The sequence below is a fragment of the Xenopus laevis genome, chromosome 1L (genome assembly GCF_017654675.1).
Source record: "Xenopus laevis strain J_2021 chromosome 1L, Xenopus_laevis_v10.1, whole genome shotgun sequence".
NCBI classification, from domain to species: Eukaryota; Metazoa; Chordata; class Amphibia; order Anura; family Pipidae; genus Xenopus; species Xenopus laevis.
In genome coordinates this window covers 84,577,094-84,604,979 of record NC_054371.1, presented here as the reverse complement: position 1 = coordinate 84,604,979, position 27,886 = coordinate 84,577,094, and the positions used below count along the sequence as shown (strand labels likewise).

Sequence of the window (27,886 nt, the reverse complement as noted above, 5' to 3'; positions counted from 1 at the left end):
AGATAAACAAGTATGGTTTAGTAATCCAACAGGATTAAAACAATGAAAATTCATTGGCTGCTATAAACTATTGCCATTACATTTGCTTTGTGGGTAAACTATATATAAAAAAGAAGGTACAAGGAAAATATAACTGTATCACTGGTATCATCTGACAGGTATGTGTGCTTTTGCTTAATTAATATTTTTATATACATTATGCCTTCTCTGACTTTATTCAGTGGCAACATAAGCATAAGAAAAGAAACATAAACAAAAAAACAATTCATAATAATAACATTCATTAGTATTTATACCTTATCAACTATTCCCAATAAAGAAACTTCAGGAGCCAACTTTACAGGGATTTTCTTTACCTCTGTTATATATCTAATGACCTTCTGCCAATACTTTTGCACTTCATTACATTCCCACACTAAATGGAAGAAATCGGCATGATTAGACATACACCTGGGACATAAATCCTCCTATGATTTATACAAACATATTGTTATTGGTACTTACTTGTACTCATCTTTCTAATGTGGCCCTCTGCTTTTTAGATTTTGGTCTGTTATTCAATCAATGCATGGTTACTAGGGTAATTTGCCCCTTTATAATTCTTACAGTGTTTCTTTACCAGAGCTAACTGTATAATACAAGTGGGTATATTTTTGTTCCAATATCCCATGTTGGTCTTTTCCCTCTACATTAGAAGATAGTGACATCTTTCCCTGAGAGTTACTGTTTTTTATTATTTCAGCTAGCAACGAAGGACACATGAGTATACTGTCTTTGTCCCAGAAGCACAGGAGCCACTACTTGCAATAAAGCATTGGTTTATATTAGCTAAACTAATTTAAATATCCATTGGAACTTTGGTTATGGGGTCATCATTCTATCAATGATATCCCATTCTCCTCTTGCTCTTTGCTCAAGTCAGCACAACTTTAACAATATGAACAGACAATCAGCTACACATAAGATATCAACATTTACCATATTTTGATGTTTCTGGGAGCAGCAGTTTGCTCCGTAACAGCAGCAGTGTAAAAAAACACAGTAACATGCACAAAACGTGTTATTCCTGAGATGATATGAATGAATATTATGCTAATTTAATGCTCTGTGTTTTGCAGAAGTGCATTCTAAAATGAGAACCCTATTAATTTTGGGATATTTATTGGGTACCTCTCTTGCCATAAAGGTAAGTGCAAGTGTTCATTTATTTTTGTTTATTTTATTCAATTCTTTTAAACTCCTTTAAATACATTTCTTTTTATTTCTTACCTACATACATTTTTTCAACTATAGCAGTTTCTTTGGAATTAGATTTTTTTTCAATTATTTTGGCCTTGCTCATTTTATATAAATTCAGACTTCAATGACATGTCTGGTTTTAATTGGTATAATAACATTTTTGTGGCTTATGAGGAAATAAGATTCAAATAGATTCAAATAGGACGGTGGCAGAAAAAAGAGATTAAAGAGGGTCGAATGTGTACCTATTTTCCTACTATGTAATTTGTATGTATATTTTAAAGAACATTTGAATCACCTATTTTCAAAAACACTTTTCATTTAGAAAAAAATCATCAGTACAGAGTTTTTTTATTCCCATCAAGGGACTGTTATTTGACTAAATGTTCTTTTGCATGTTTTTTAACTCACACTATCCTTTTATTTTTAAGATCACAAAAGATGATAGGATTGAAAATAGAGGTGTCAAAACAAGTAACAGGATAGAAGAGTGTAGACATTTACAGGATCCGTATGATACCCATCTAATAAGAACTGGATCAAATCGAAATCAACAATTTCATAGGGAAGAAATGAGTCAAGCTAACTCAGAGGGATTTTATCTACAGTTCTTTGTAACTAAAGGCAAACAACCAGTGACTAACCCAAGAGCAAACATTCATATATATAGCAACACCACATCACACAACGAGGACAAGTTTAGTGGCAAACCTCCGTCTCAAAACTTCAGAAAAATAAGACAAAGAAAACGGGTTAAAACACTTGAAAGTGGTTGGTTTAAAAATATAACCTGTGACAAAATGGATGATGGTCACTTAGGCAAAGCTTGCAAAAAGATAATGTTAAATAAAAGGAGTATTAGCTACCAAACAACTCAAAACAACACATACCGATCTTCAGATGAGACTGCTAACTCTCAGAACACTAGAAATGTAAATAATCCCCTTGATTTAAGTAAATTTACTGACTCAGATGATTTAGAAGACATTCCTTATGACTATTATACAACTAACACACACAGCAATGCTCATTCAAGTGAATTTAGTTATCCATCGGACTCTAATGAATCAAACCTTCCCAGTGGTCCAAAACAAGATGGTGTCAATGGTGCATTAAACAGATCTGGCATTTCTAGCAGCATCAGTGTATCAAGTGAGTCGAGGGAGTCAAGACAATCTGGAAGCAACAGTGGGTCAAAAGAAGTCTTAGCTAAACCGGGAAAGAACTCTAATGAACTAAGTGCAGCAAAACCTGGCCAAAATGAGTGATCACCATCTGGAAGAAACCACACAGAGTTTGAACAGACCAATTCTATGAAGAACAAGATGGGACATATGATTTACTTACAGTAAATTAACATCTTACCTTAACATAAGTTGTAGGCTTAAGTTCAAAGGTTATCAGCATAAAGTAACTGTATAGAGTACTGTACACCTGATTTTCTGTTAATTCACATGCTTTAAACTCATGAGATTTGTGCACTCTATATGAGTTTTACTACATAGACTGGAAATAATGATTATGCCATGTTAATTAACACTATTAATTAGTCAACCTGTGTGTCAAAGTTCATTTATTCCCTTAGGTGCATGTTTCCATTTGCATTCTTAGTGTTCATTAATAGTTGATCAATGGAAGCTATCTGTAAAACTGTTGGTGTTCAGGTATAATTACTCTATAGAAGAGCCAGTAACATTTCTACAGGAAATGGAATCAGCATATTAAAGAGGTGGTTCACCTATAAGTGAACTCTTTGCATATTATAGAATAATGGCTTAATTATTATTTTTTTTATAATTTTTGATTTTTATTTGCCTTCTTCTGACTCTTTCCACCCCATGTAAAAACAACTGCTCTGTAGGGCTGCAGATTTATTACTATTGCTGCTTTATTACTCATCTTTCTATTCAGGCCCTCTTTTATTTATAGTCATTGCTAGAGTAATGTAGACCCTGGCAAAAGCTGAATAAAACGCTAAATAAAATTAAAAAAACATTTTCACTCTCTACAGTCTTCATGATACTAAAAGTTAACCTCAAAGGTGAACAAACCCTTTAAAAATAGTCTTGCGAATATAATAACTGTAGAAATGGCCAATGAGCACTCCATTAACTATAGACATTCCAGTAAGATGAATGCAGAATTTAATAGAGTGAAAGCATTCCCTCACCAACACTTGCACAAGCCAAATACCATACTTCCCAATAATTGGAAAATGTAAAGAGGGACAAAAAGATCTTGCACGCATAGTGCAAGGAGATTTTTTTGACCAGGCCCATTTTGTAACCACACTCCCTAAATACCATGTCCATCTTGCATAATTTGGCAGGCTATGGAAAGTCTGAACACATTTTTGGGTGTTTTACGATTATGTTTCAACTGTTATTACAGTTTTGCTAATGACGGTGAAATTACCATTTAAGCTGCGAGTCTCAGTTCCCCCAAGAGACCTGCTTATCTTATTAGTTACAATTATATCTAAATGCAAGTGCTGGATATTCTGTGCATTCTGTCAAAAACCTCCTTTTCCTACTGCTCTTATGTTGCTTATGCCTCTTTGTCTGGCTCATGTAAAAATCCAAGCTAGCATGGTTTCCACAGTGGAATGGTTCATTGGTAGAGCAACGGACTAAAGAATAGCAACTATCCAATGGGTACTGGTTCAAGCCCAGCTCGTTGGTCCTGGATGCAAAAATAATGCCTCCCTGGTCAATAAAATGTATGCTTTATGCCAATGTTATTAATAGGGAGAAAAGATAAAAATTTAGGAAGGTTGGTAATTATTTCCAGAAATGTTGGCAACCCTAGCCTTTACACATGTCTGTATTTGCACTGATGTGGTACCTCTAATAAATGCATGTTGTAGGCTCTACTCCCAGGGAGGAGTTTCCTCAGGAGTGTGGTAACTTATATTTTGCCTACTTTACCTCTGAGAGGGATCTGCCACTACTGTATTTGAATGTGCTTTAAAGGAGTGACTGCTCATTGCATTTATTGAACTGTTCTACTGGTAATAAACCAGCTATTGCTGCAAAGATTTGGATCCTTTGATGCAAAGAGGAGTCTACAAGGTGCCAAGAGTTGCTGGGTCAGAAGCATACTACACACAGAAATAATCCTGGTCACACACTATAATTCATGCATCTTAATTACACTCAAGGGTGCTGTACAAGCATATTAACCATAAATGTACCAGTAACTGTAGAAATGGGCAATGAGCTCCACATTAACTCCAGACACTGCAGTAAGATTAATGCAGAAGTGGATAGATTGAAAGCATTTCCTCACCTACACTTGCTCAAGCAGAATACCAATGCCAAAGTTCTTTTCTCTTGCAGTTCCCACTCTGCTTCTCTCTCTCTCTCTCTATCTGTCTCTCTATACCTGGTGCATGTGGAACTAATAGAAAAACCTATCTGGAAGCTAAGCAAAATAAAAGCCAGACAGACAGTCTCTGTGGTGTGGCTTTCTTACACAGCTATCAACAACAACTTTATTATAAAAGAACATAGCAAACACAGGGAACTTGTATGTCACATGACTATCCCTCACAACACTGCCATCTACTGACAATAAAGTATAACAGATGTTACATTGATATGGTTGTTGCAAATACATACAAACCTGTATTCCAACACCCCCACTCAACAACTACTATCTATGTCAGTCCCATATTTGATCTAAGATCCACAAATCTATTTCTAGCGAGTGGCTTTGTCATGGCATCAGCAATCATTTTTTCAGACTCACAATATATCAATACAATCACTTTCTGATCAACTAAGTCATGAATGTAATGATGTCTGACGTCGATGTGCTTGGTTCTTGCATTCATCTTCTCACTTGTCGCAAGCTTAATGCATGCCTGATTGTCCTCAAATAACACAGTAGGTTCTGATGTTGGTTTTCCAAGATCCTTGATTAATTGCTGTAACCATACAACTTCTTGACAAGCAAAAGCTGCTGATATGTATTCAGCTTCTGTAGAAGACAATGCCACTGACATCTGTCTCTTGCTTGACCAGGATATAGGACTGTTTCCCAATTTGAATAAGTAACCACTTGTGGATTTGCGTGTACTGTGATCACCGGCCCAATCAGAGTCCACATATCCTGTGAGGTTCAAGTCATCATTTGCTGAAAGTTTCAAACATAAGTCCTTTGTATGTTTCAAGTATCTCATAACTCTTTTGATTGCATTCCAGTCTCTTTGACGTGGTTTATCAACTCGTCTGCAAAGAAGAGACATGGCGACTGCAATGTCTGGACGAGTAGTGGTTGCAATGTAGAGAAGTGCCCCCACTGCTTGTCTGTACTCTTCATTGGATGTGAGAAGATCATCTTCTCCTTCTAACCTTGGGTAGGCTGTATCAATAGGTGTACTTGCTCCTTTGGCTTCTGTCATGTTGAATCGCTGGAGAATTGATTAAATTTTTGCACTCTGGTTTAATAGGAAACTTCCATCTTTCTCACGCTGGATGTCAATTCCGAGATAATATGTCACTTCTCCAAGATCTTTGGTTTCAAAGTGCTCAATGAGTACTCCTGTTAACTTTGCAATGTTATTGTTGCTTTTGTGAACAATAATCAAGTCATCTACATAAACTAGCAGATACATCCATTCAGCATCTATTTGTTTAGAGTAGAGACATGGGTCAGCTTTGCTTCTTGTAAATCCCTCATTCAATAGAACTTGGTTTATCTTTAAGTTCCATGCTCGGGCTGATTGTTTAAGGCCGTAAAGAGATTTTTGCAATTTGCATACAAGATGCTCTTGTCCCTTTTTAACATATCCTTCTGGCTGAGACATGTAAATTTCTTCTTCTATATCACCATTAAGAAAAGCTGTCTTAATATCGTGATGTTTCACAATCATCTTATGCATGGCAGCCACCGTCAAAAGTGTTCTAAAAGTACTTTGTTTAGCAACAGGAGCAAAAGTAGCATCATAGTCCTCACCGAACTTTTGTGAGTAACCTTTAGCAAACAACCTTGCCTTGTAACGACAGATCTTTCCTTCAGAGTTGCATTTGGCTTTAAAAACCCATTTACATCCTATGGCATGTTTACCTTGAGGTAGCTCTGAAAGTGTCCATGTCTGGAGATCATGAAGTGATGTCATCTCTTCATCAGCCGCTTCATTCCACTTTTGCTTCTCATGCTGAGGCAGTTGTTGCATTTCTTTCCATGAAACAGGTTCGGTTTGGACAGCCCTGCGAGCCATGTAGGATAAACGTTCAGCTGGAACACCTTTATTGGTTCTGGTTGATCTTCTGACTGAAGGTTCCTCTGGTTCATTTACAGTTTTTGAATTTTCTGCTGTTATCTCTATTTCTGTGTCACTTTTTTTGTTTTCTTCAGTGATTGATATAGATTCTTTCTCAGTTTGGGCAGATACTGTTGGTTGTTCAAACTTTAAACGCACAGAACTTTCATCAATAATGACGCTTCTGCTGACTGTAACCTTGTTTGTGTCTTGATGCAGAATTCTGTATCCTTTCTGAGATTCACTGTAACCCATGAGAATTCCTTCTTTTGCACAAGCATCCCATTTTGTATGTTTTTCTTTTGGAATGTGTACATAGGCTTTACTTCCAAAAATTTTGATATGTCTTAAATCTGGTTTCTTTTTGTTCCACAGTTCATATGGAGTTTTTGTTGTTGCTTTTCCTGGCAAACGATTCTGAAGATAACATGCAGTCATAATAGCTTCTCCCCAGTATGTTGTTGGCATATCAGCATCAAATAGCATGCTCCTCCCACTTTCACACAATGTGCGGTTCATCCGCTCTGCAACTCCATTTTGCTCTGGGTTATATGGAACAGTTGTCTGGAACATAATTCCATGTTTTCTGAGACTTGCTTGTGTTTCACCACTTGTATATTCTGAGCCATTGTCTGTTCTTAGTACTCTGGGCATTCTGCCAAATTTATTACTTACTTGAGCAAGATACTCCTCTATTTTCTCTGGAACTTCATCTTTACTGTGAAGTAGGAACACTGTGGTATATCTAGAGTAATCATCAATGAAAGTAAGAAAGTACCTTTTCTTTTCTGGAGTTATAGTTTTCATTGGACCACAAAGATCTGAATGAATTAAGTCCAGAGGTTTATGAGCTTTGCTGCTGCTCTGCTTTGGAAAAGATTTCCTTGTCATTTTCCCTTTAATGCAGCTGGTACAGGTCATTGTCTGATCACATGGATTGATCTGAATACCACTTGCATAGTTGTTCTCAACTATTTTCTTTATTATATCAGGACTTCTGTGCCCGAGGCGTCTGTGCCAAGTGTGGATGCAGTTGGAATGTTTATCTTCTTTGGCAATATTAACCATTTCACTGCAATTCAGCTGATATAGTTCCTCTGTAATTTTAGCCTTTGCGAGTAAGCAGTCCCCTTGTGTGATGATACAACTATCACCTGGGCTTTCTGTGGCGTATCCTGGGCCCATAACCTGATAGAAAAACCTCTCTGGAAGCTAAGCAAAATAAAAGCCAGACAGACAGTCTCTGTGGTGTGGCTTTCTTACACAGCTATCAACAACAACTTTATTATAAAAGAACATAGCAAACACAGGGAACTTGTATGTCACATGACTATCCCTCACAACACTGCCATCTACTGACAATAAAGTATAACAGATGTTACATTGATATGGTTGTTGCTAATACATACAAACCTGTATTCCAACAGGAACACACAACTGTAACGCCAACTTGGGCTAGGCAGGCCAAACAGGGTTAATTTCCAGCGGTTACATGTGACTCTAACACTTAAGGCAGGGCCTTTGCTAAGTGGAAGAATAAAGGTGTGGTGTAGTATAACTACATCTCCCACAGGCTACTGTGCAATAAAAATAGAAAAGAATGGACGCCAGGAGTAACAGTTTATTTGTCATAGACAAATGATCCACAGGGTTTACTTACAAGCAATGAGGCATATGCAGAAATAACATTCAGCAGACTAGGACAGGTGGGATGAGACAGCTAAGAATTTGACTCTCATGAGGATTTGTAGTCAAGTAGTAAGGCAGACCTCCAGGCAGATGTATTATTATTATTGACATGTATTTATATAGTGCCAACATATTGCGTAGCACTGTTGGCGCTATATAGCAACTATATAATGATGTACCTTGAAGTGGTCCGGATCCCACCCAGTGGAGCGGTTAGGGAGAAGAAGTCTAAGCCAGACACGCTATCCACTGTGGTCCCTTCACTAAAGGCAATCTAGGAGCCTGGGGAAGCTACTCCATGCTACAGATCCTTGATGGAGCACAAAGTTGCTCTTTCTATCTTTCCTCTCTATCTTACTCTCCTAGAGAGTCTATAACAAAGATTATCCTGTCTCTAGCTGGCCTTGTTCACGGGATACCTGCTCCCGGTCTCAGACTCTAGAGGTACTTGTCCAGATGGTTAGGACACCAGAAGCCAAAGAGGAAGATCCACCCCTTTCCATACACTATATTAAAGTGTGACAGGAAGTGATCATTACACCTCTTGGCCAATAACTAAGATAGGTGAAAGTAAACTAGATACATGCTTTTGTCCAGCAACTAGGGAAAAGGAGGAAGGGTAGGGAATTAAAACCATAGGGGCATAATAACCCTATGGGTCCCTACACAGCCATCTTGGATTTTTTTTCTCCATAAGCAGGGAGCTGAGAAGAACTGAGGACAAGCAGGACAGTGTGGGACATTTAAACAGCAATCTAGGATAGGGGACTGTGAGCTGAAAGGTACTATATGCAAAACTCCAGGGGGAGGGAGCTGTTTACTAATAAGGCATGCAGCATGAGGATTTGTCTATACATGGAACATATTTTTAAACACAGATATAGGTTATACACATCATTGCAACAAAAAGATATGAGTGACTAATGAATCCTACATACCTCCAAACTGTTGTAATTTTCTTGGAAAATCCCAGTTTTGACAGCTCAGCCCTCAGTCCTGAATTCTTATTTAAAAGTCCCTCATTTCTCTTTCATCTCCTGCACTGAACTCCAGAAAGAGACACAAAGTTTCTCAAACTATGGGCCAGATTCAATTCAGTGAGAATGTTTTCCAAATTACTTACAAAGACATATACTGTAAGTGAGCCAGAAAGGTATGGAGTTTAACTCTTATAGGCTTGTCATTGCACTGTATATAGGACTCTACAAGAAACCTTGGCTGAAACATGTGTAAGGAAGGAAATCCTTTACCATTTATCCACTTAAACTCCAGGAATTCTTCTAAATTTCTTTTCAATTAGAGAAGGAGACTTACAATAACTGAGGATGTTAGATAAGCAGGCAGCCCCCATGCTAGTTGCTTACCTGCTACCCTGGCCTGGCGTTCCTCGTGTTCAAAAAAAACACAGCTCAAGAAACTGTTTGCTGAGCACCCCGTGTGGTCTTCTTGCTTGCATCATGAGATCTCTGTACCACACATGCACCATCATAGAATGTGCACAGTGCACACCTGGAAGAATGAAAGAGTACAAAAGATGGACCTAGGTATACCATTAGGTACCACTGAGACAACTCTAATCAACACTAGATAGACATGGGCCATAATAAAATGACTCTGTAGTGCAATGTAATGGTTAAAAATACTGTATTTTAATCAGATCCCCCCTGCCAGTTAAAGTAACCTACATAATAATGTTTCTTAATCTATAAGTATGTCAGCAATAATGGATAGAGTGGGTTCAATATACAGAGCTCTTTATTTTAAATAATATTTCTGATTTAGTCATGGTACATATAACCCATAAAACATAATTGGAAGATAAGTTCTGTTTGACTTATGCAAAACATACAATAGGGGGCCCATTTACTTAGCTCGAGTGAAGGAATAGAGGAAAATAGAGGAAAAAAAACTTTGAATTTCAAATGTTTTTTTGGCTACTTCGACTATTGAATAGGCTACTTTGACCTTTGACTACGACTTCAACTTCGAATCGAATGATTCGAAGTAAAAATCGTTTGACTATTCAACCATTTGATAGTCAAAGTACTGTCTCTTTAAAAAAAACTTCGGCCCCCTAGTTCGACACCTAAAACCTACCGAGGCCAATGTTAGCCTATGGGGAAGGTCCCCATAGGCTTCCTAACATTTTTCTGATCGAAGGAAAATCCTTCGATCGATGGATTAAAATCCTTTGATCGTTCGATCGTAGGTATATCACTAAATCCTTCGACTTCGATATTCGAAGTCGAAGGATTTCAATTCGGCAGTCGAATATCGAGGGTTAATTAACCCTCGATATTCGACCCTAGGTAAATCTGCCCCTAGGTGTACATCACCCCTTTAATATACCTATGAGAACACAAGTAAACTGTGAAAAGTAGAACTGGCTGTAAAAACAACTTGAGATTCCAAATTTCTAAACACTATAAAATAGAAAAGAGGAGAAAAAGCAATGCTTGTTTGAAAATTATAACTTAAAATAGTTTTGGAGTGACTTTGCTATGTCCAGCAGCATCATTAAATGCTGGCACTGGGCACCAAACCCTTTTCAGAAACCTTAGACCTTCAATTATACTGAATGAAACAAACATACTGACATTCTAGGGATGCCTTTTGTAAACGATGTGGCCATATTCACTGTTGACATTACTGGGTCTTACAGTGAGTACCTGCTTAATGACATCACACAAGTATTCTGATTGGCTGGAAATTAACAAAGGGAGTTTATATTGCAACTACCCAAGCCAACAAATCCAAATAAATCTGTGCTTATTCATTTCTGCTTCAGAATACCACTAGGAAAAGGTAGGTGGGAAAACTGCATATACTTTACTTTTGCTATAATCATTCTGTACTTATTTGCAAAAGATATTCAGGTTATATATATATACATATATTAGCTATATCTAAACCATGCATCTGGACATTTTTAAAAGAGCATTTGCTAAAACTGGGCAGGAAATTTAGCAAATTGCCAATCCTAATTTTTTTTTTTTTTAAAAAAGAAAAAGAACATTAACTAAATATCGAAGAATCAACACTGCTATTATTAGAAAATCTTGCAAATTGCTGCATATTCCCATACCTATACTGTTTTCATTATTACAAAGAAAAAGAACATTTTTAAAAACTTGAATTATTAGGATTAAATGGAGTCTATGGGAGACAGCCCTTCCATAATTCTGAGCTTTCTGGATAAAGGGTGTCCAGATAAAAGATCCCTTACCTTTAGGAGATTTCCCACATTTTAGGAAAAAATTGTACATTATTACACCTTATATCTTAAACAATCTCTTAGCTGCACCATTTTTTATACATTATATTATATATCACTATACATTATTTTTTGCTACATGGAGGTGGCTATTTAAAAATGGATTACCCCTAGCACCTACCTGAATCTCTTAATAAATCATTTTTAAAATGGATGTCCTCTCGGATAATAAACATGGGTGGGACAGTAACACAAGGCTTATGCGGTAGAGAAAAATGCTAGGAGGATTTCATTTTAACCAAAAAGATTTGATTCCCTTTTTAGCATGCTCCTGTCTCATAACAAACCTACAGGGAAAACAAATCATTTTAGTTTATTAGTTTAATAGAATAGCTTTCTTGTTGTGTTAAAGAGCCCTACATCTAAGATACAAATTGATTATTTTAACATTACTATTACGATACACAAGAATATGAACACATTTTCAGGACTCCCCCAGAATTACCATGTTTTTTTGCACTTTGCATCCTGTCCCACTTGTGGGTGCAGGTCCTTGCACTCCAGAATGCAGTACAGGCTCATAGTAAAGAGACACTTGACTAGTTTTCTAGCAGCTGGTCTCACTTCAGACCCCTTATGCTCATTAATCATATTTACAATATGAAAAGTACCTCCTTGCTCTGAGTGTGTAGCCAGAGTGTTTGAGCTCAATGTGTGTATGATTTGATTGCCAAGTTGCTCTTTTTACTTATACTTTCTGCACTTAGTCTCAGACTTTTGAGTTCAACCCCCACTTTTGAGATCCAACATCATTACCTGGTTACAAATGTATGACTACAGGGCTGTATGTCAACTCAACAATAATGCCAGTGATCTCTACGGAAGAAAATGAGAGTTCACCTTCACATCAATCTCATTGGCCTGCAGATTGAAAAATGGACGGATGAATGGTACAACCTGGCTTTAACCTATGTACAGTATAGCCTTATTATAAGCTAGGCACATTTACTAAGCTCGAGTGAAGGATTCAAAGTAAAAAAACTTTGAATTTCTGAGGGTTTTTTTGGTTATTTTGACCATCGAATAGGCTACTTTGACCTTCGACTATGACTCCGACTTTCGAATCGAATGATTCAAACTAAAAAATGTTCGACTATTCGACCATTCGATAGTCAAAGTAAATGTGCCCCTTATACTGAAGTAAACCAAATGTTTCATTCTTCATAATGAAGAACCATCGTTTATCTACACAGTCATTCAATATTTTCCAGTTTTTTAAATGTAATGCTATGCAAGAAGTATTGGATTGTTCCCACAATTCTAGTATAATTGCCGGCATGAAGGGACCTGCACCTGACCAAATTAAGCTTGATGCACTAAAACACGCACACTATTATGTTATAGAATGGCCACTTCTAAGTAACTTTTCAATTGGTCTTCATTATTTCTTTTTTTTATAGTTTTTGAATTATGTGCCTTCTTCTTTTGATACTTTTCAGCTTTCAAATGGGGGTCACTGACCCCATCTAAAAAAAATGCTCTGGAAGGCTAAAAATGTATTGTTATTGTTACTTTTTATTACTTATCTGTCTATTCAGGTCCTCTCTTATTCATATCCCTCTCATATTCATATTCCAGTCTCTAATTTAAATCAATTCATGGTTAGTAGGGTAATTTGGAATCTAGCAGTCAGATTACTGAAACTGCAGAGCTGCTGAATTAAACGCTAAATAACTCAAAAAACCACAAATAATAAAAAACGAAAACCAATTGCAAATTATCTCAGAATATCAGTCTCGATATAGTACTAAAAGTTAACTCATAGGTGAACAACCCCTTTAACACAAATCTGAAGCAAGTGTGATAAACATTTTTGGAGTCAGAATTGGGTCATTTCTGGGGATTGGCATCTAAATGACATCTATGTGTGATTCTTTAGCCACATGTCAGTGAACCCTGGAATTACTGCTAGCCAGGACCACCATCAGAAATCACAGGGCCCCACACGACAAAATTTCCTGGGCCCCCTGGGCTGCGCCCACCGCAAGCCCCACCTACAGGTCCGCCCTCCCCACCCCACAGGTCCACCCCCCACCACACAGTAAAAAAATAAAAAAAATATTGTTGGCTAGGGTTCTCACATGTTAATAAAAAATAAAAAGATATTGGTGGTCAGGGCCCCCCATAAAAAAACATTTGTGGCCAGGGCCCCCCCATTAAAAAATATTGGTGGCTAGGACCCCACATGAGAAAAAAAAATTGATGGCCAAAATTGGTGGCCAGGGCCCCCCCCCACATTATAAGAAAATTGGTGGCCAGAGCCCCTTAAATGTCCATGCCTTCCCGAAGTCAGCAGCTCTCAGAAAGATGGGAGCCTGGCTAATCAAGTAAGTGTGGCATGGCCGGGCCCCCCCTTACCCTTGGGCCCCCTACAACTCTCCCCCCTGTCCCTCCCTGATGGCTGCCCTGCTGCTAGCTTGAGGATGGCAGCAGTTCCAAGTTTCTCCTGCATCAATAGGTACACTTGTGCATTATTCAAAACAGGAATTGAGACTGATGCAAGGAGCATCTTTGGATGCAAGTGAATGAATGGTGTCTCTTGCAGTGATTGCATCAAATTTTACATGACCACAACTGCATTTAGGGTTATTAATGAGGCCAATAGCTTTACTAACTGATCTTCTCACATCATATCACATTTTCATGTGGATGAATTAGTTAATAGATTACTATTTAATGATGCTTTCCTGTATGTCTCACACAGAGAGCAGATATGTTTATCGTCAGAGGACTTAATCAAAGTAATGTATTGCACAGAAGCTGACTATATAAGTATTCTTATAAATGTCTTTCAGAAAAGTACAAGAATGAAGACAGCGTTAATTTTCCTCTTTTTGTTGGGTTTGAGCAGTTCATTTTATGTAAGTAATATTGCTGTTTTTTTTTTTTATAAAGAGCTCTCTTTTGGCATAATATTTTTTGTATTTGTGTTGACAGACATGCTGAAAGTACCTCATGCAATAGGTACTTATCACACTAAAAGGCAGGTTTATTAAAGGTTTTATATACCCTGTCAACATCTTGTATATATCGCATGAAGTCGCAAATAAATATTTACAGCCTATTGTTTGTCAATATTTTCCCTTCACCAAAACATCTGGTGATATATATATATATATACATATATATATATATATATATATATATATATATATATATATATATATATATATATATATATATATATATATATATATATATATATATATGTGTGTGTGTGTGTATTTTTTTAATGTACATAATCTGAACATGTTTACTTATTAACAACAAAAGTCATTAAGAATGTATTTAAATGGAAAACCCGATCAGAGCAGAGGTGCTGCTACCATGAGGCAAGGTTAAAATTTTGTCTCAGTCAGTAATGTCCTGCAATTTACCAAGGGCCATCTCTCTTATTTACTCCCTTTTTAATCTTCCTGGCATGTCAAGACAAACAGAGCGTAAGAAGTAGAATGCTCTAATGGTCAGAGAGCACCACCATTTTCTGAGGTTGCAGAAACATCCTCTGTTAACATTTTATCATCACTTACTGGAAAAACATTTTTGAGAAATTTTCCCATATATATCAGTCTTTCCTAGCATTCTTAAGGCAATCAATGTGAAAAAAACATTAATCTTGCAATTTAGAGAACTTTGGAAAACGGCTTAAGGTTAGGAAACTGAAACTTATGCAAACCTTAACACAGTATACCTGAGGCTCTTTCCACTCTATGTCCCATTTCATCACATTTACATGCTTCACTGAGAAAAGTGGGAACCAACCAATTTATTTCCTCCCTGCTTGGTTCAATCGCTTTGTATCCAGACATGAGTAGGGATCGTGTACACAATAATATCCAGTGTATGAATGAACTGGCCTAAAGAGGGAACATGTTGTCTGCTTTAAGGTTGGCAGCTATATATACCAATACAACTATATTCAAGTGATTAGAACAAAGGAATGCACCATGCACTGGTTGACATGATACATTAGCAGATGAAATTTACAAACCTGGCCAGTCAAACCAACCTACTGTATATCCATTGTACATAAATATGAGATGGAATGACCCATCTTAGCATAAAGCTATGTAAAAAATATTATCAGCACATGTATGGTCATCATAAAATACCACTGTTCTATTTCACCCATACCAATCTTTACATTATAAACTTACATTACCTCTTTTTGTATCATAATGTCCTTACTTGTAACAATCAAGAAACAAGGTCTAGCTGGCAGCTATTGTCTGCCAAGAGTCGTGTTTAGCTTTCCTGGACCATGGTAATGCACAGCAAAATAAAAGTTCTGATTTGAATCTACTGTGCATGAAGCAGTTTCCTATGTCAGCAATGCTATGTATGTTAAGGGTGCCTCAATTGAATACAGCTGTGCTTTCCAGTCCTAGGTTCACAATTATATTCTTGGTATATGACCCTGTGAATAACACCTTCCTTATCCTTTAGAATGGAGGGAGTGTCTAGAAGCTTTTAGTCATATACAGTTTTTGGCAATTTCTGGTCATGTGGTTTATTTTAAAATAAGTTAGTGAGATGTCAGGATGTACAGTAAGGATTTTTCTATTTCAGATACATCCAACTCAATATCATTCTTTATAAAATGTTTTTCACATTGAATCCATTGCTGTATTTTTTTTTTTTAAATTCTACATTATTTTTTTAGATCAATCGATTCCAAAGGAAATGGAAAGAGGATGAAGGAAAAGGAGTGAGTATTTAGGTTGTGTCCCTTGAATGTAATACCTCTTGGTTCATATGCTATTCTTCCTATATATAAACATTGAATTAGTGGATACTATAATACTGTTGTTTTTTCATCTTTTTTTAATACAGTGCTGACTATGAAAAATAGCCCATGGTTTAAGAAGGCACGTTAACGTAATTGTATATAGTTATATGTACTTCATATACAATTCATAAGTGCATGAATTACAATGATGTTGTTAAGCTAAGGAAAACATTGACCATATATCTGGTATGTTGTAAAAAGGACTAGATCATTATACTTTGTAGTCCCAAGACCTTTTTAAAGGGGTTGTTCACCTTTACATTTACTTTTATTAACTTAGTATGATAGAAATATTACGATTCTGGGACTATTTGTATTTGGTCTTTTTATTTTTTTGGTTTTTCAGTTATATGGGTTTTTGTCTGGCAGTTCTCCAGATTGGCATTTCAGTAGCTATCTGGTTGCTAAGGGTTTATTTACCCTAGCAATCAGGCAGTGATTTGAATAAGAGACTGGAATAAGAATAGGTGAATAGTAAGTAGGGGTACCAAGAGCAATAGTTTTTTGTCTGCCCATCTGAAAGCTAGAAAGAGGCTGAAAAGTAAGTTAAAATCTATCTATAAAAAATACCAATTGCAAAGTTGTTATGAACACCACACTAAAAATTAACTTTAATATTTAATTTTAGCAATAGTTTTTGAAAAAACTGTTAAAAACTAAATTTAATAACTTCCTGGTTGGTACATACCAATATTTATACTGAAATATATACACAGTTTTGTGCCTTTCAGTCAAAGTTTCAACAGAAAAAATAACAAATCAAAGTAGTATTTTTTTGATAGATAGATAGATAGATAGATAGATAGATAGATGATCAAGTTATATATACTGATGTCAATCCTTCCTCCATTTTAAATTATTGTTACAAAATATGTCGGATATGTGATTCCAACCGACTGATATTTCACCAACTAAGGCCTGGGTGTCGACTACAAATTTACTTGCAAGTATATTGCCATTAACTTTGCAATTCCTTGTCTCCATCCATGTTATTTTCATTCTTTTCATCCTAAAATACTGGCTGCTATGTAAGCAAAAGATGGCATCTCTGGTGGGATATCCTCTCCACTATCTCCACCAGCGGCGTTTCAAGGGTTGCTGCTTTTGCGCTCGCTGCACCAGCAGAGTCGAATTTTCATTGTAAAAAAAGGAAATTAGGCTCTTAAAGTTACCAGAGGTGGCTTTTTGCCTTTTTGTTTCATGACAGGAGCAGCCCTGATCTCCAAAACTTCTAAACAGATCTTTACAAAAATGACAATGTAAAACCCCTCTCCATGATTACAAATAAATAATATACAGCAATGTGATAATTTGTTATTCAAAGGATTAGTATAAAATACTGGCAAAGTTATTATTAGCCTTTTAAATTACATTTCTATTTCATCTGACTAATGTAGTAAAACAAATTACAATCCATTTTGGATTACATTTTTACTACGCACTTTAAAGGAAGTGATTCAACTATGAATTCTGAATTCAAAGCTACATTTACTAAACATATTTATTTGAAACGCTGGGGGAAAAAGACACAGGCTGCCAGGAGGTAAAGTGACTTGGAAAAATGTAGCCTAAACTGTGTGGAAAATATGCTGTAATCATGCATGTGTGGGTTCACCAACTAAATATAATTTGGCAGGGGAGTGTTACAATCACATAATTACAGAGGACAACCTTAGACACCTTCTGTAGTTGGAAAATCAAGAAGAAAGCAGGCAGCTAGTAAATTGCTACTTGGTTTTCTGCCTCAGAAATGAATGCCTCAATCTGAAGTTTCAATCCTTTTTTTACAAAGCAAAAAAACAGTTCAACAGTTTATGGTTTCTGCTTTATTTAGTTAAAGATAGCCCTTTACTTGAACTTATTTTAATGACTATTTTGAGAGAGAGAGGGACAAATGTGGTAAGATAACCATCCCTTGCTTACCATATGTCTTTAGGCTGGTGGTACAAAAAGCATTTTTTTCTCAAGTCTTCTATTGACTGTAATGTGAAACTGCTTGAAAGTGCCAGTACTTGCGGTTTTTGGCCTGAAGAAATGCACACTATTTTAGTCTACGGATTTGTTCCCACTGCAGACTTTATAGTGAAATTATCATATACTTTTCTAGCAGCAATAAAATTGACACAACACTGGACATTTTCACTATATTGCGATGAAAGGGGAGAAAACTCAATTCCAAGTGAGAAAGGCTCCATGCTGTACTAGTTTTCAAACTTGCTTTTGACACTGGGAAGCCTTTTTATTAAAATTCAAATTTGTCATTTGGGTTTTTTCAACCACGACTAAAGTCACGTTTTCAAAAAGGAAGAATGAAGATCCGAATATAAAAAGCATGAACAAATAAAAACACATAACGAATCCAAAAAATAATACAAAGACCTTGAAATCCTAATTTATTATTTAATATGTGCATTCACAAGTGAAAAAACTTCTAAAACCTTTTAAGGTGGTGGCAGATGAGGCTACTGGGGGAGATTAGTCGCCCAGCAACAAATCGCCTCTTCTTCGGGCGACTAATCTCCCCTAAATGCCTTGCAGCTGGCTAGAATGTAAATTGCCAGCAGGATGGCACTCGGATCATTTCGGCTTTCCGAAGTCATCCGAAGTTTCCTTGTGAGGAAGTCAGGCAACTATGGAAAACGAATCTTTCCGACTGTCATCCCACTGGCGATTTATATTCTAGCCGGTGGGAAGGCATTTAGAGTAGATTAGTCGCCCGTAGAAGAGGCGATTCGTCGATGTGCGACTAATCTCCCCCATTAGCCTCATCTGCCACCACCCTAAAACCACAAAATAACTAAATGTTTTGCAACTTGCAAAGGTCAGCTCCCATTTCCTTCTACGTGACCTTGACGGCTTTTAAATGGCATACTTTTACATTAGAGGTTTTTTTGTGGTTTTTACACTTAGGGGCATATTTATCAAGGGTCGAATTTCGACTTGAAAGAACTTCTAAATTCGAATTCAAAAAGACCAACCGAAATTAAGGTGAAGTTTTTTTGGTCGAATAGGTCCGTTTTCTAATTTGATTCCCCAAAAAAACTTAGATTTTTCAAAGTCCACCAATTGACTCCAAATAGGTTCTAGGAGGTCCCCCATAGTCTAAAACAGCAATTCGGCAGGTTTTAGATGGCGAATGGTCGAAGTCGAATTTTTAAAGAGACAATACATGATACATTTCGATATTCAAATTTTCAAATTTTTTTCAAATTCAAATCAAATTTGGACTATTCCCTAGTCAAACTACACAAAAATAGAAATTCTAATTTTTTTCATTCAAAAATTCACCTTGACCTTTGATAAATCTGCCCCTAAGTAAATGTAGAGGTAATGGTATTTCACTCTTAGCAGCTTATTCAGTAGTCAGTCAAGGATTATGTGAAACAGAACAGAAGAAAATAAACAAAGGGTTTTTTGCTGGTACATTAGTTAGCCAGATCTTTACATAAGAAAGTTTGACATAGAGTTTTAATTTATATTAATCTATTTTAAAATGCACATTTGTTTTCCAGATAGCAAGGAATACACACGGATCCCACTTTTACCGGTCCTTATACATGGAACCACGTTATAGACAATACATCAACTATGCTAAGGTAGGAACATATATCCAAATTAAAATGTATAATGAATATATTTTTGTATTATGAAGTATTATGGATTATATATTGGTGGGACCACAAAATACAGTAAACTTGAGTTTGTAATGTATTGCATTTGATTCATTATTTGCCTTCATTGTGTGTACATAGTACTAATAGCATCCATGACACCTGAAGTATATTCGAAGGGGATGAATTAATCACACTTCCAAAAGTTAAAACATGGATTTTCCCAATTAACAGTACCAATTTTGAGAACATACTGTACTAGGCATTGTTACTTCTAGGGTCCACATTTTTAAAGGGAATTAAGAGTTATATGTATTTCATTTTGCATATGCCACGGCAAAGGGCATATTGGGCATGTTTACTGCATTTTTTTTCCAATCCTATTTAATATCTGTAATAAAATCCTATATAGAGACCTGAAGTTAGCCATAATAAGTCTAGGTTAACAATCCCTTTATTATGACTAACTATATATATACATAATCCCACAACTATTCCAGTTTTGTCTTCCTATATAATCACATAATACATGCACTATGTTTATGACTTCCCTAGAATATTTTGTTTTGAGTGCTTCATTCCAAATCTGTTTTCATTTAGGGTGGCAGCTCTTCAGAAGAAAATGAAGATAGCTCAGATGAGGTAAAGAATCTTGGTTTCATTTTTTGCAATCGGAAATTTTGTAATAAAGTTTCCATGTTATGGTGTCTCAATCTGTGAATCAGCCTGATATAATTGCTAAATAATACTACTTGTTAAATGCGCTGTGATCCGCAATGTATGTTTCTGTAATTGTATATATATCCATTTTTAGTATGTATTTGCTTTATGTTTGAGGTGATGTTTGAGTGATTTAACAACAGACGGTATTTTGGTGTGAATGTAGTTTGGGCATTCATAATAATAGATACTAAGGGGCAGATTTATCAAGGGTCATATTTCAAAGTGTAAAATACTTCGAAATTCAACCAACGAATTAAAATACTTCGAATATCGAAGTCGAAGTATTTTTCACTGAATTTGACCATCGAACAATCGAAGTAAAAGAAGAACTATTTAATTGTTCGAATCGAACGATCTTAGTGTACGATTGAACGATTTGACTTCGATGTGTAGAGACTTAGAAAATGGTTGTAGATGGTCACCATAGGCTAACATAGCATTTCGGCAGGTTTAATTTGGCGAAGTATTGAAGTCAAAGTTTTTTTAAAAAGACAGTACTTCAATTATTGAATGGTCAAATATTCAAACTATTTTTACTTCGAATCGAATTCGAAGTAAATTCGAAGTCGTAGTATCCTATTCGATGGTCGAAGTATCCAAAAAATTACTTCGAATTTCGAATTTTTTTACTTTGAAAATTCCCTCAAATTCACTTCGACCCCTGATAAATCTGCCCCTAAGAGTAATTGATTGTCAGTATGAAAATATTCGCAGTAACATATAGCAGCCAGCAATTAGACTTGATCAAGCAAATACAAGTTAAATAATGAAAACAAACCCCTTACTGGTTGTTTAGGGTCAATGCATAAAGTGAATGTATCTAGTATTACAAAAAAAGAGACACACCTCTGTCTTAGTGAAAGTTTGTCACAAAAAAATCTTTGGAGAAAGAAAATACTATTTCTGTGGCATTTGGGGGTTTTAGATTTTTGTAGATTTCAGAAGCATGAGGTGTGTCCTCAAATAGGGGCAAGGTACTTGCCTCCCCCTGGAATTCTGCACAGCTCAGCTCCCCATATCCCAGACTGCTCTCTAAATATTCCACATTGCCCTGCTTGTCCTTGGATCTTCTCAGCACTCTCCTTCTGGAGAAAAAAATCCAAGATGGCTATGCATTCCACTGTGGAATGAAGAGACGAAAGCACATTGCTGTTTAAATGTCCTCCATTACAGAGCTTGTCCTCAGTTATTATTATCTTCCTGCTTCTGGAGAAAAAAATCTGAGATGGTTGTGCATTCCACTGCGGAATGCACAGCCATCTTGGACTTTTTATATGAGCCAGGCAGAGGGAAGCAGAAAGACAGAGACGAGAAGCATGGGAGCAGCAGTTGGTTTTCTGCTTGTGCAAGTGTAGGTGAGGGAATGCTTTCAATCTTTCCATTTCTGCATTCAATTTTTCATTCTGGAGTGCTATTGAGCATTTCTACAGTCATTATACTGGCACATCTGTAGTAATATGCGGATCATCCATTCCCTGTAGTTGCATAGATTTGGGGATTTTAGTTGCTTGATGTAACTAGAATATAAAATAAATGTCATAGTTAGACATTTTTTCTGATAAACATAAGAAAAAATGTTTGAGTCCCCCCTCCTCTTTAATATTTCTGGTAAATTTGTATGTACTTGCAATCAGTGCTGAACCATTTTCAGTTGATGAAAAGCCACCTTTGCTGACCAACAGAGGTTAAATAACACTAAAATACCTTAGAACATTAAAAATTTAAAGCTTCAAAACTCTCAAGCACCATAAAAAATGGATTAAAAACTGTGCTATTTGCTACAATTTATACACATCTTTTGACACCACTTTTTACACCACAATTTCTTTGTTGCCTGAATTTGTCCCATTTGTTTGCATGGGTTACACCAGGTCTGGGGCGGTGTCAAATAATAAATAACTGATAGCATTAGTCTGCCATAAAATAAATATCAGCTCTGTTTGGCATAAATCGTTTTTACAAACTGTATAAATATGCCTCTTAGATTTTGTTTTACCTTTCTTCTGTACCTCCTGAATACTAATATATCAAAGGTGTCACATTGTGTTGTTTTACTACTTGATTTCTATTTGCTAGAGTGATTCAGATGAACAAGGCATAAATGGAAAAGCAGATTCTGATGGAACTGGTGCAAAATTATCCGAGGGGAAGGGGGCAGCAGAAGAGGCTGATTCAGAAAATGAAGAAGAGGAAGAAGAACAAGAAGCTCCAGAAGTAATTTTGCATTAATGTTCTATAACCTTATCTTCATAGCCTACTCACAATCTATGTAGCATTTGTGAGGGTGTAAATGTATTTCAGGTCCTTGGAGGAAGCAAATAAAAGAATTGTCTTATTTCTGAATCAGAGCAACATAGCTACAGCTGTGCTTTATATTCTCCTGCTGTTTATAGTCCTCATCGTTTTTATGGATTTAGTCAGTGAGATTCTAATACAGTCAAGAAATCCCATCAAACAAAATGAAAAGGAGACTTAGGGGCAGAATTATCAAAATGAGAGTTTAGAGCTTAATAAATGAAAGCTCACTCATGTTCTATTCATTCCTTTGGGATTTTTAGAACCGTGTTTATCAATTTCTGAGTTTTAACTTTCACCCATTGTGGAAAATCCCATAGGAAAGAATAGAACGTGGGTAAGTTATTGTTTATTAAGCTTTAAACTGACATTTGGATACATCTGGCCCTTAAAGGGGTTATTCAAACTTTAATTAACTTTACCCTCATTTGAAAGCTGGAAAGAGTCAGAAGAAGAAGATAAATAATTCAATTATAACAAATAAAAAACAAAGGTTAATTGAAAAGTTGCTTAGAATTAGCCATTAGCAATTAGCTAAAAACCTTTTGCAAACACTTTTCTGAAGATATAAGGTTCCTGGAAATAACATATGTCCAATGTATATATCCAGATGTATATATATATAAAAATATGCCAGAACATTGCATTGGCCTCTGTGAATTACGAAACTGATACTTAGGGGCCGATTCACTAAGCTCGAGTGAAGGATTCGAATGAAAAAAATTCGAATTTCGAAGTATTTTTTGGGTACTTCGACCATCGAATTGGTTAAATTCGTTCGAATTCGAACGAAATCGAACGATTCGAACGAAAAATCGTTCGACTATTCGACCATTCGATAGTCGAAGTACTTTCCCTTTAAAAAAAACTTTGACCCCCTACTTCGGCAGATAAAACCTACCGAAGTCAATGTTAGCCTATGGGGAAGGTCCCCATAGGCTTGCTAAACTTTTTTTGATCGAAGGATTTTCCTTCGATCGTTGGTTTAAAATCCTTCGAATCGTTCGATTCGAAGGATTTCATCGTTCGATCGAACGAAAAATCCTTTGATCGATCGAACGAAAAATCCTTTGATCGATCGAACGAACGTTTAGCGCTAAATCCTTCGACTTCGATATTCGAAGTCGAAGGATTTCAATTCGAGGGTCGAATTTCGAAGTATTTTTTACTTCGAAATTCGACCCTTAGTGAATCGGCCCCTAAGTTTAAGGCTTTGCAAAAAATGTTTTTAATGTAATTTAACTGGATTCTGTTTTTAAACTTTTCAAGAACTTGGAATAATGTCTGTTGGCATTTATTTTGCCATTTCAAGGAGCTCTCCCTAGTTGCTCCCCATCATTTTCTATGTACCATGCATAAAGATTGAACCAATTTCACTATATGCATGTTTAACCTGCAGATTTCTTTGGATTAAAACTGATTCAGTTCAAAGGTTGATGCTAATTCGTTTTAAAGGAGAAGGAAAGGTTAAAACTAAGTAAGCCTTATCAGAAAGGTCCACCTAAATATACGAGTAAACCCTCAAAGTAGTGAGGTCCGAGTCCTCTGTCAAAAGAAACACTGCATTTCTTTCCTTCTATTGTGTACATATCGGCTTCTGTATCAGTCTTCCTGTTTTCATCTTAAACCTCTTTGCCCCGGGAAAAGAGCTTAAACCTCCAGGGCATGGCATGAGCATGCTCAGTTTGCTCCTCTTTCCCTCTCCCCCTCCCATTCTTCCTCTTCCCCTCCCTGCTGTAATCTGAGCCCATAGCTATAAGTGAGCAGGGAGAGACTCAGGCAGGAAGCAATGTCACACCAAGCTAATACTGCAGCTGTTATCCTAAACAAACAGAGAGCTTCTAGAGTTTTTTACTTACGTATGGTAAAACATTCTACAGAATAAATAAAGTATTCTAGCTTGCACTATTGCAGCTAATCTATTGGTAATACTATGCCTCCATAGCTTTCCTTCTCCTTTAATTGCATTGTAGTTTGCACTCACTGTGCTCCTTTCCTGTGCAATTATTAGTCTTACATCAGTGAATCGATAGCTGAAACAGAGCAGTGGCATAATAAAGGCCCCAGAGGCCCTGTGGTGCATGGGGACCGGTCTTAGGGGCCCCTGCCTCCCCTGGTCTTCAAGGGACCATATCCCACCACACTGTTGTTCAGAAGTGGAAGGGATCCAAGCTCATTAGGTAGGAGTCTTTCTACTCAACTAGTGCAGCAAGGACAGTTAAGGGACCCTGAAAGTGTCTCTGCTGGGAGGCCCATATAATTGTAGTTACATCACTGAAACAGACAGCCTTAGCTTTCTAATTACTAATGTATGAAAGCTTTTGATAGGTTAAAGGGGCATAATCTTTATATACTCAAGGAGTCCTTAGGAGCCTAAACATTAGAATAAACACCATTTGATTTTTTCACTTGAAAAAGACCCAGAGTCTTATTTTTATATGATTATATTAATAACGTTTTTTCTGTCTTTAATAGGTGGAAGAAAATTCAGCCAACCAGAATGAAACAGAGACAGAGAATGACGAATTAGATACAACCACAAACAGTACCTCACTGGAGACTACACAAGCAAGCATTACTCCACCTTTCACTAGAGACCATGAAATCAATGGTGATGGGGTAACTGAATCACCTGGTGGTGGGGTAACTGGACCCCCTAGAGTTAGCTATGATGAAAATGGAGGCAATGAAGAAGGAAGCAATGGTGGCATTAGCAGTACTGCAGCATATGAAACGGAAAGCATAAGTGTAGAGTATGAGCATGGCTATGAGCATACATATGATCATGAAAATGAAGTTGATTATAGAAGAATAAGAGGAGATAATTATGCACGGTATGAGGATGAGTACAATTACAGAAACCGCTACTATGATCAATATGCTCAACAATATGATTATTATCAGTAGATTCAACTGAAAGTTGTCAAAATGGGGTGCAAGCCGAGCTTTACCAAAGGTTAGAGGGAATTGTGGTATTATATTTCTTTTTGTTATAAAAAATCTTGTACTGTGTATTGTTTCTAGCAACATTATTATATACTGTATATTATGTAACATGAGCCCAACATATTAGGATGCTCATTTAAAAGGGGCATTTAGGCATAGGCTGCATTGTGTATCCTCCAGGTTACTTACAAAGATATTGGTATCACCTGTAGAATCAAACATATGCACAACAGGAGTCACTTGTTGGTGCTGTCAACAAGTCATTGTTACAGTATGTACGAACAGCATTGATGTAGCATTTAAGGTAACCTCTATGGCTGCCTTGCCAAGCACAATGCAATAAACTTTGTATCATACATTCTACATGAGTAGTCTACAGAAAGAAGTGGCAGTAAGTATCACTGTTGATTTTAACAGCTTTTAGACTTCTATTGTAAAATGCATAATGCATAAGCCCTACACCAAACCTCTGTGGGTCATGAAGTTTCCTTTTAGATATGCAAATGCATATATCCCCGTATTCCTGAAGTATCAGCATAACACTTACAAAATTATTAAATCTTAATTTTTTATGGACAACAAATGAGCAAAAGTGTTTAATTAATCTCTGGGATTATTGATTTATCAAAAGTATGAAAAGCACAATCACAAAACATACCATGCTATTTATAAAGATGTGTATTGTTTTTAAAGAAGTAGTTTACCTCAGTAGTGGCTTTTAGTTTAGCCTATACAGTAGTATTACAAGACAATTTGCAATTAGCCTTTTATTGTTTATTTTTGTAGTTATTCAGATGCATCTAACAGACTCAGAATTTCAACTGCTGTCTGGTTGCTATATCTTAACTACTTTAGAAGCCAGGTATCATTTTGCAATGTATAATGGAAGATGCATAAGAAATGGCCTTAGTGAAAGAATTAGCTTAAATACTGAACGTTTTTTTGATTGCTGAGAATCAAGAAGCAGAAAGAATTTACACTTGCTGTCTGAAAAGATGCAGTAATGGGAGGTTTATGGTTTAATAACATTAAGACATTTTGAAAAAAGACTAGTTGAACAGTCGCATAGAATACGTCCCTCTATAACATACTAAAGAGTTCATTAATAGGTGAACTTCCACTTTAAAAGCAAATATTGACAATTACCACAATATTTTACATGGCCTCCGATCCGACCCAATCCAAATAGTGGGACAAGCAAAAAAATTCTTGCATAGAAATTGGGTGAAACCTGTGAAAACAAGCAGCAGAACCCAATGCCATTTTTACATGAACTTAAACCAACTAGAATTTTATACATATGCCAAACTCTATTGCCCAGCTTTATAACTGCACATGATTTTGCATGACATGCCATGCCATTAAATTTCTTTTATTAGGTGCACTCTAAGGCCAATTTTTACACAACTTTATAAATATGCCCATAATGCTTGCCAAGTACACAGAGAACAAGCAACATCTTTGTGCTGCATAAATAATAATGATTACTCTTTAGCGCAAGTAAAGAAAATGACATTGTACTATTGTCCTGTTACATTATTAACCATGTAATGTGGAGCAAGATGAATTCTATGTAACATTAATGTACCCTTCTCTGTGCTTGTAAAGTAAGAAGAAACCTTCTGTGTCTCACTAGCAAGCAGAATCTCTGTATTTATGTCACTAATGAAACAAATATTTGGTTTAAACATCCTAATACTGATTGTTTCAGGAAATACAATGAGAAATATATACTTGGTGCTAGATATATGTACTGTATACATGAGTACTGTTTTTATTTGGAATCCTGTTTGTAAATTGTGAGGGTTTCTTATTTCCCTCACAAAAGGTTTATACTTTACTTCAACAACTTAAAGGAATTGTTCAGTGTAAAAATAAAAACTGGGTAAATAGATAGACTGTGCAAAATAAAAAATGTTTGTAATATAGTAAGTTAGCAAAAAATGTAATGTATAAAGGCTGGAGTGATTTGAAGTATAACATGTCAGTCAGATCACTACTTCCTGCTTTTCAGCTCTCTTGGTTTACACTGACTGGTTACCCTGGTTACCAGG

The 27,886-nt window shown here is 36.3% G+C and overlaps 3 protein-coding genes and 1 long non-coding RNA gene across 6 annotated transcripts; 2 read left to right on the top strand and 2 right to left on the bottom strand.

Moving 5' to 3' along the window:
• Positions 1 to 657: 657 nt before the first annotated feature.
• Positions 658 to 3,071, top strand: dspp.L (dentin sialophosphoprotein L homeolog). Its single transcript, XM_018268796.2, has 2 exons — positions 658 to 1,186; positions 1,671 to 3,071. The coding sequence occupies exons 1-2, from the start codon at positions 1,133 to 1,135 to the stop codon at positions 2,505 to 2,507; spliced, it is 891 nt and encodes a 296-aa protein (XP_018124285.1). The 5' UTR covers positions 658 to 1,132; the 3' UTR covers positions 2,508 to 3,071.
• Positions 3,072 to 4,789: 1,718 nt separating this feature from the next.
• On the bottom strand, positions 4,790 to 5,659 carry LOC121403128 (secreted RxLR effector protein 161-like). The gene has a single exon (XM_041590897.1). It carries the CDS (start codon positions 5,642 to 5,644, stop codon positions 4,898 to 4,900), a length of 747 nt encoding a protein of 248 aa, XP_041446831.1. The 5' UTR covers positions 5,645 to 5,659; the 3' UTR covers positions 4,790 to 4,897.
• A 3,905-nt stretch (positions 5,660 to 9,564) lies between these two features.
• LOC121403127 lies at positions 9,565 to 15,270 on the bottom strand. Its single transcript, XR_005967076.1, has 3 exons — positions 15,160 to 15,270; positions 11,590 to 11,755; positions 9,565 to 9,703 (listed from the first exon to the last, which is right to left on the bottom strand). It is a non-coding gene; the product is annotated as an uncharacterized LOC121403127 (long non-coding RNA).
• Positions 10,910 to 27,590, top strand: ibsp.L (integrin-binding sialoprotein L homeolog). Of its 3 annotated transcripts, XM_018250379.2 has the most exons (7): positions 10,910 to 10,999; positions 14,264 to 14,329; positions 16,132 to 16,176; positions 19,770 to 19,853; positions 20,469 to 20,510; positions 22,668 to 22,805; positions 25,362 to 27,590. In XM_018250379.2, exons 2-7 carry the CDS (start codon positions 14,276 to 14,278, stop codon positions 25,791 to 25,793), a joined length of 795 nt encoding a protein of 264 aa, XP_018105868.1. In that variant the 5' UTR covers positions 10,910 to 10,999; positions 14,264 to 14,275; the 3' UTR covers positions 25,794 to 27,590.
• The last annotated feature ends 296 nt before the right edge of the window (positions 27,591 to 27,886 follow it).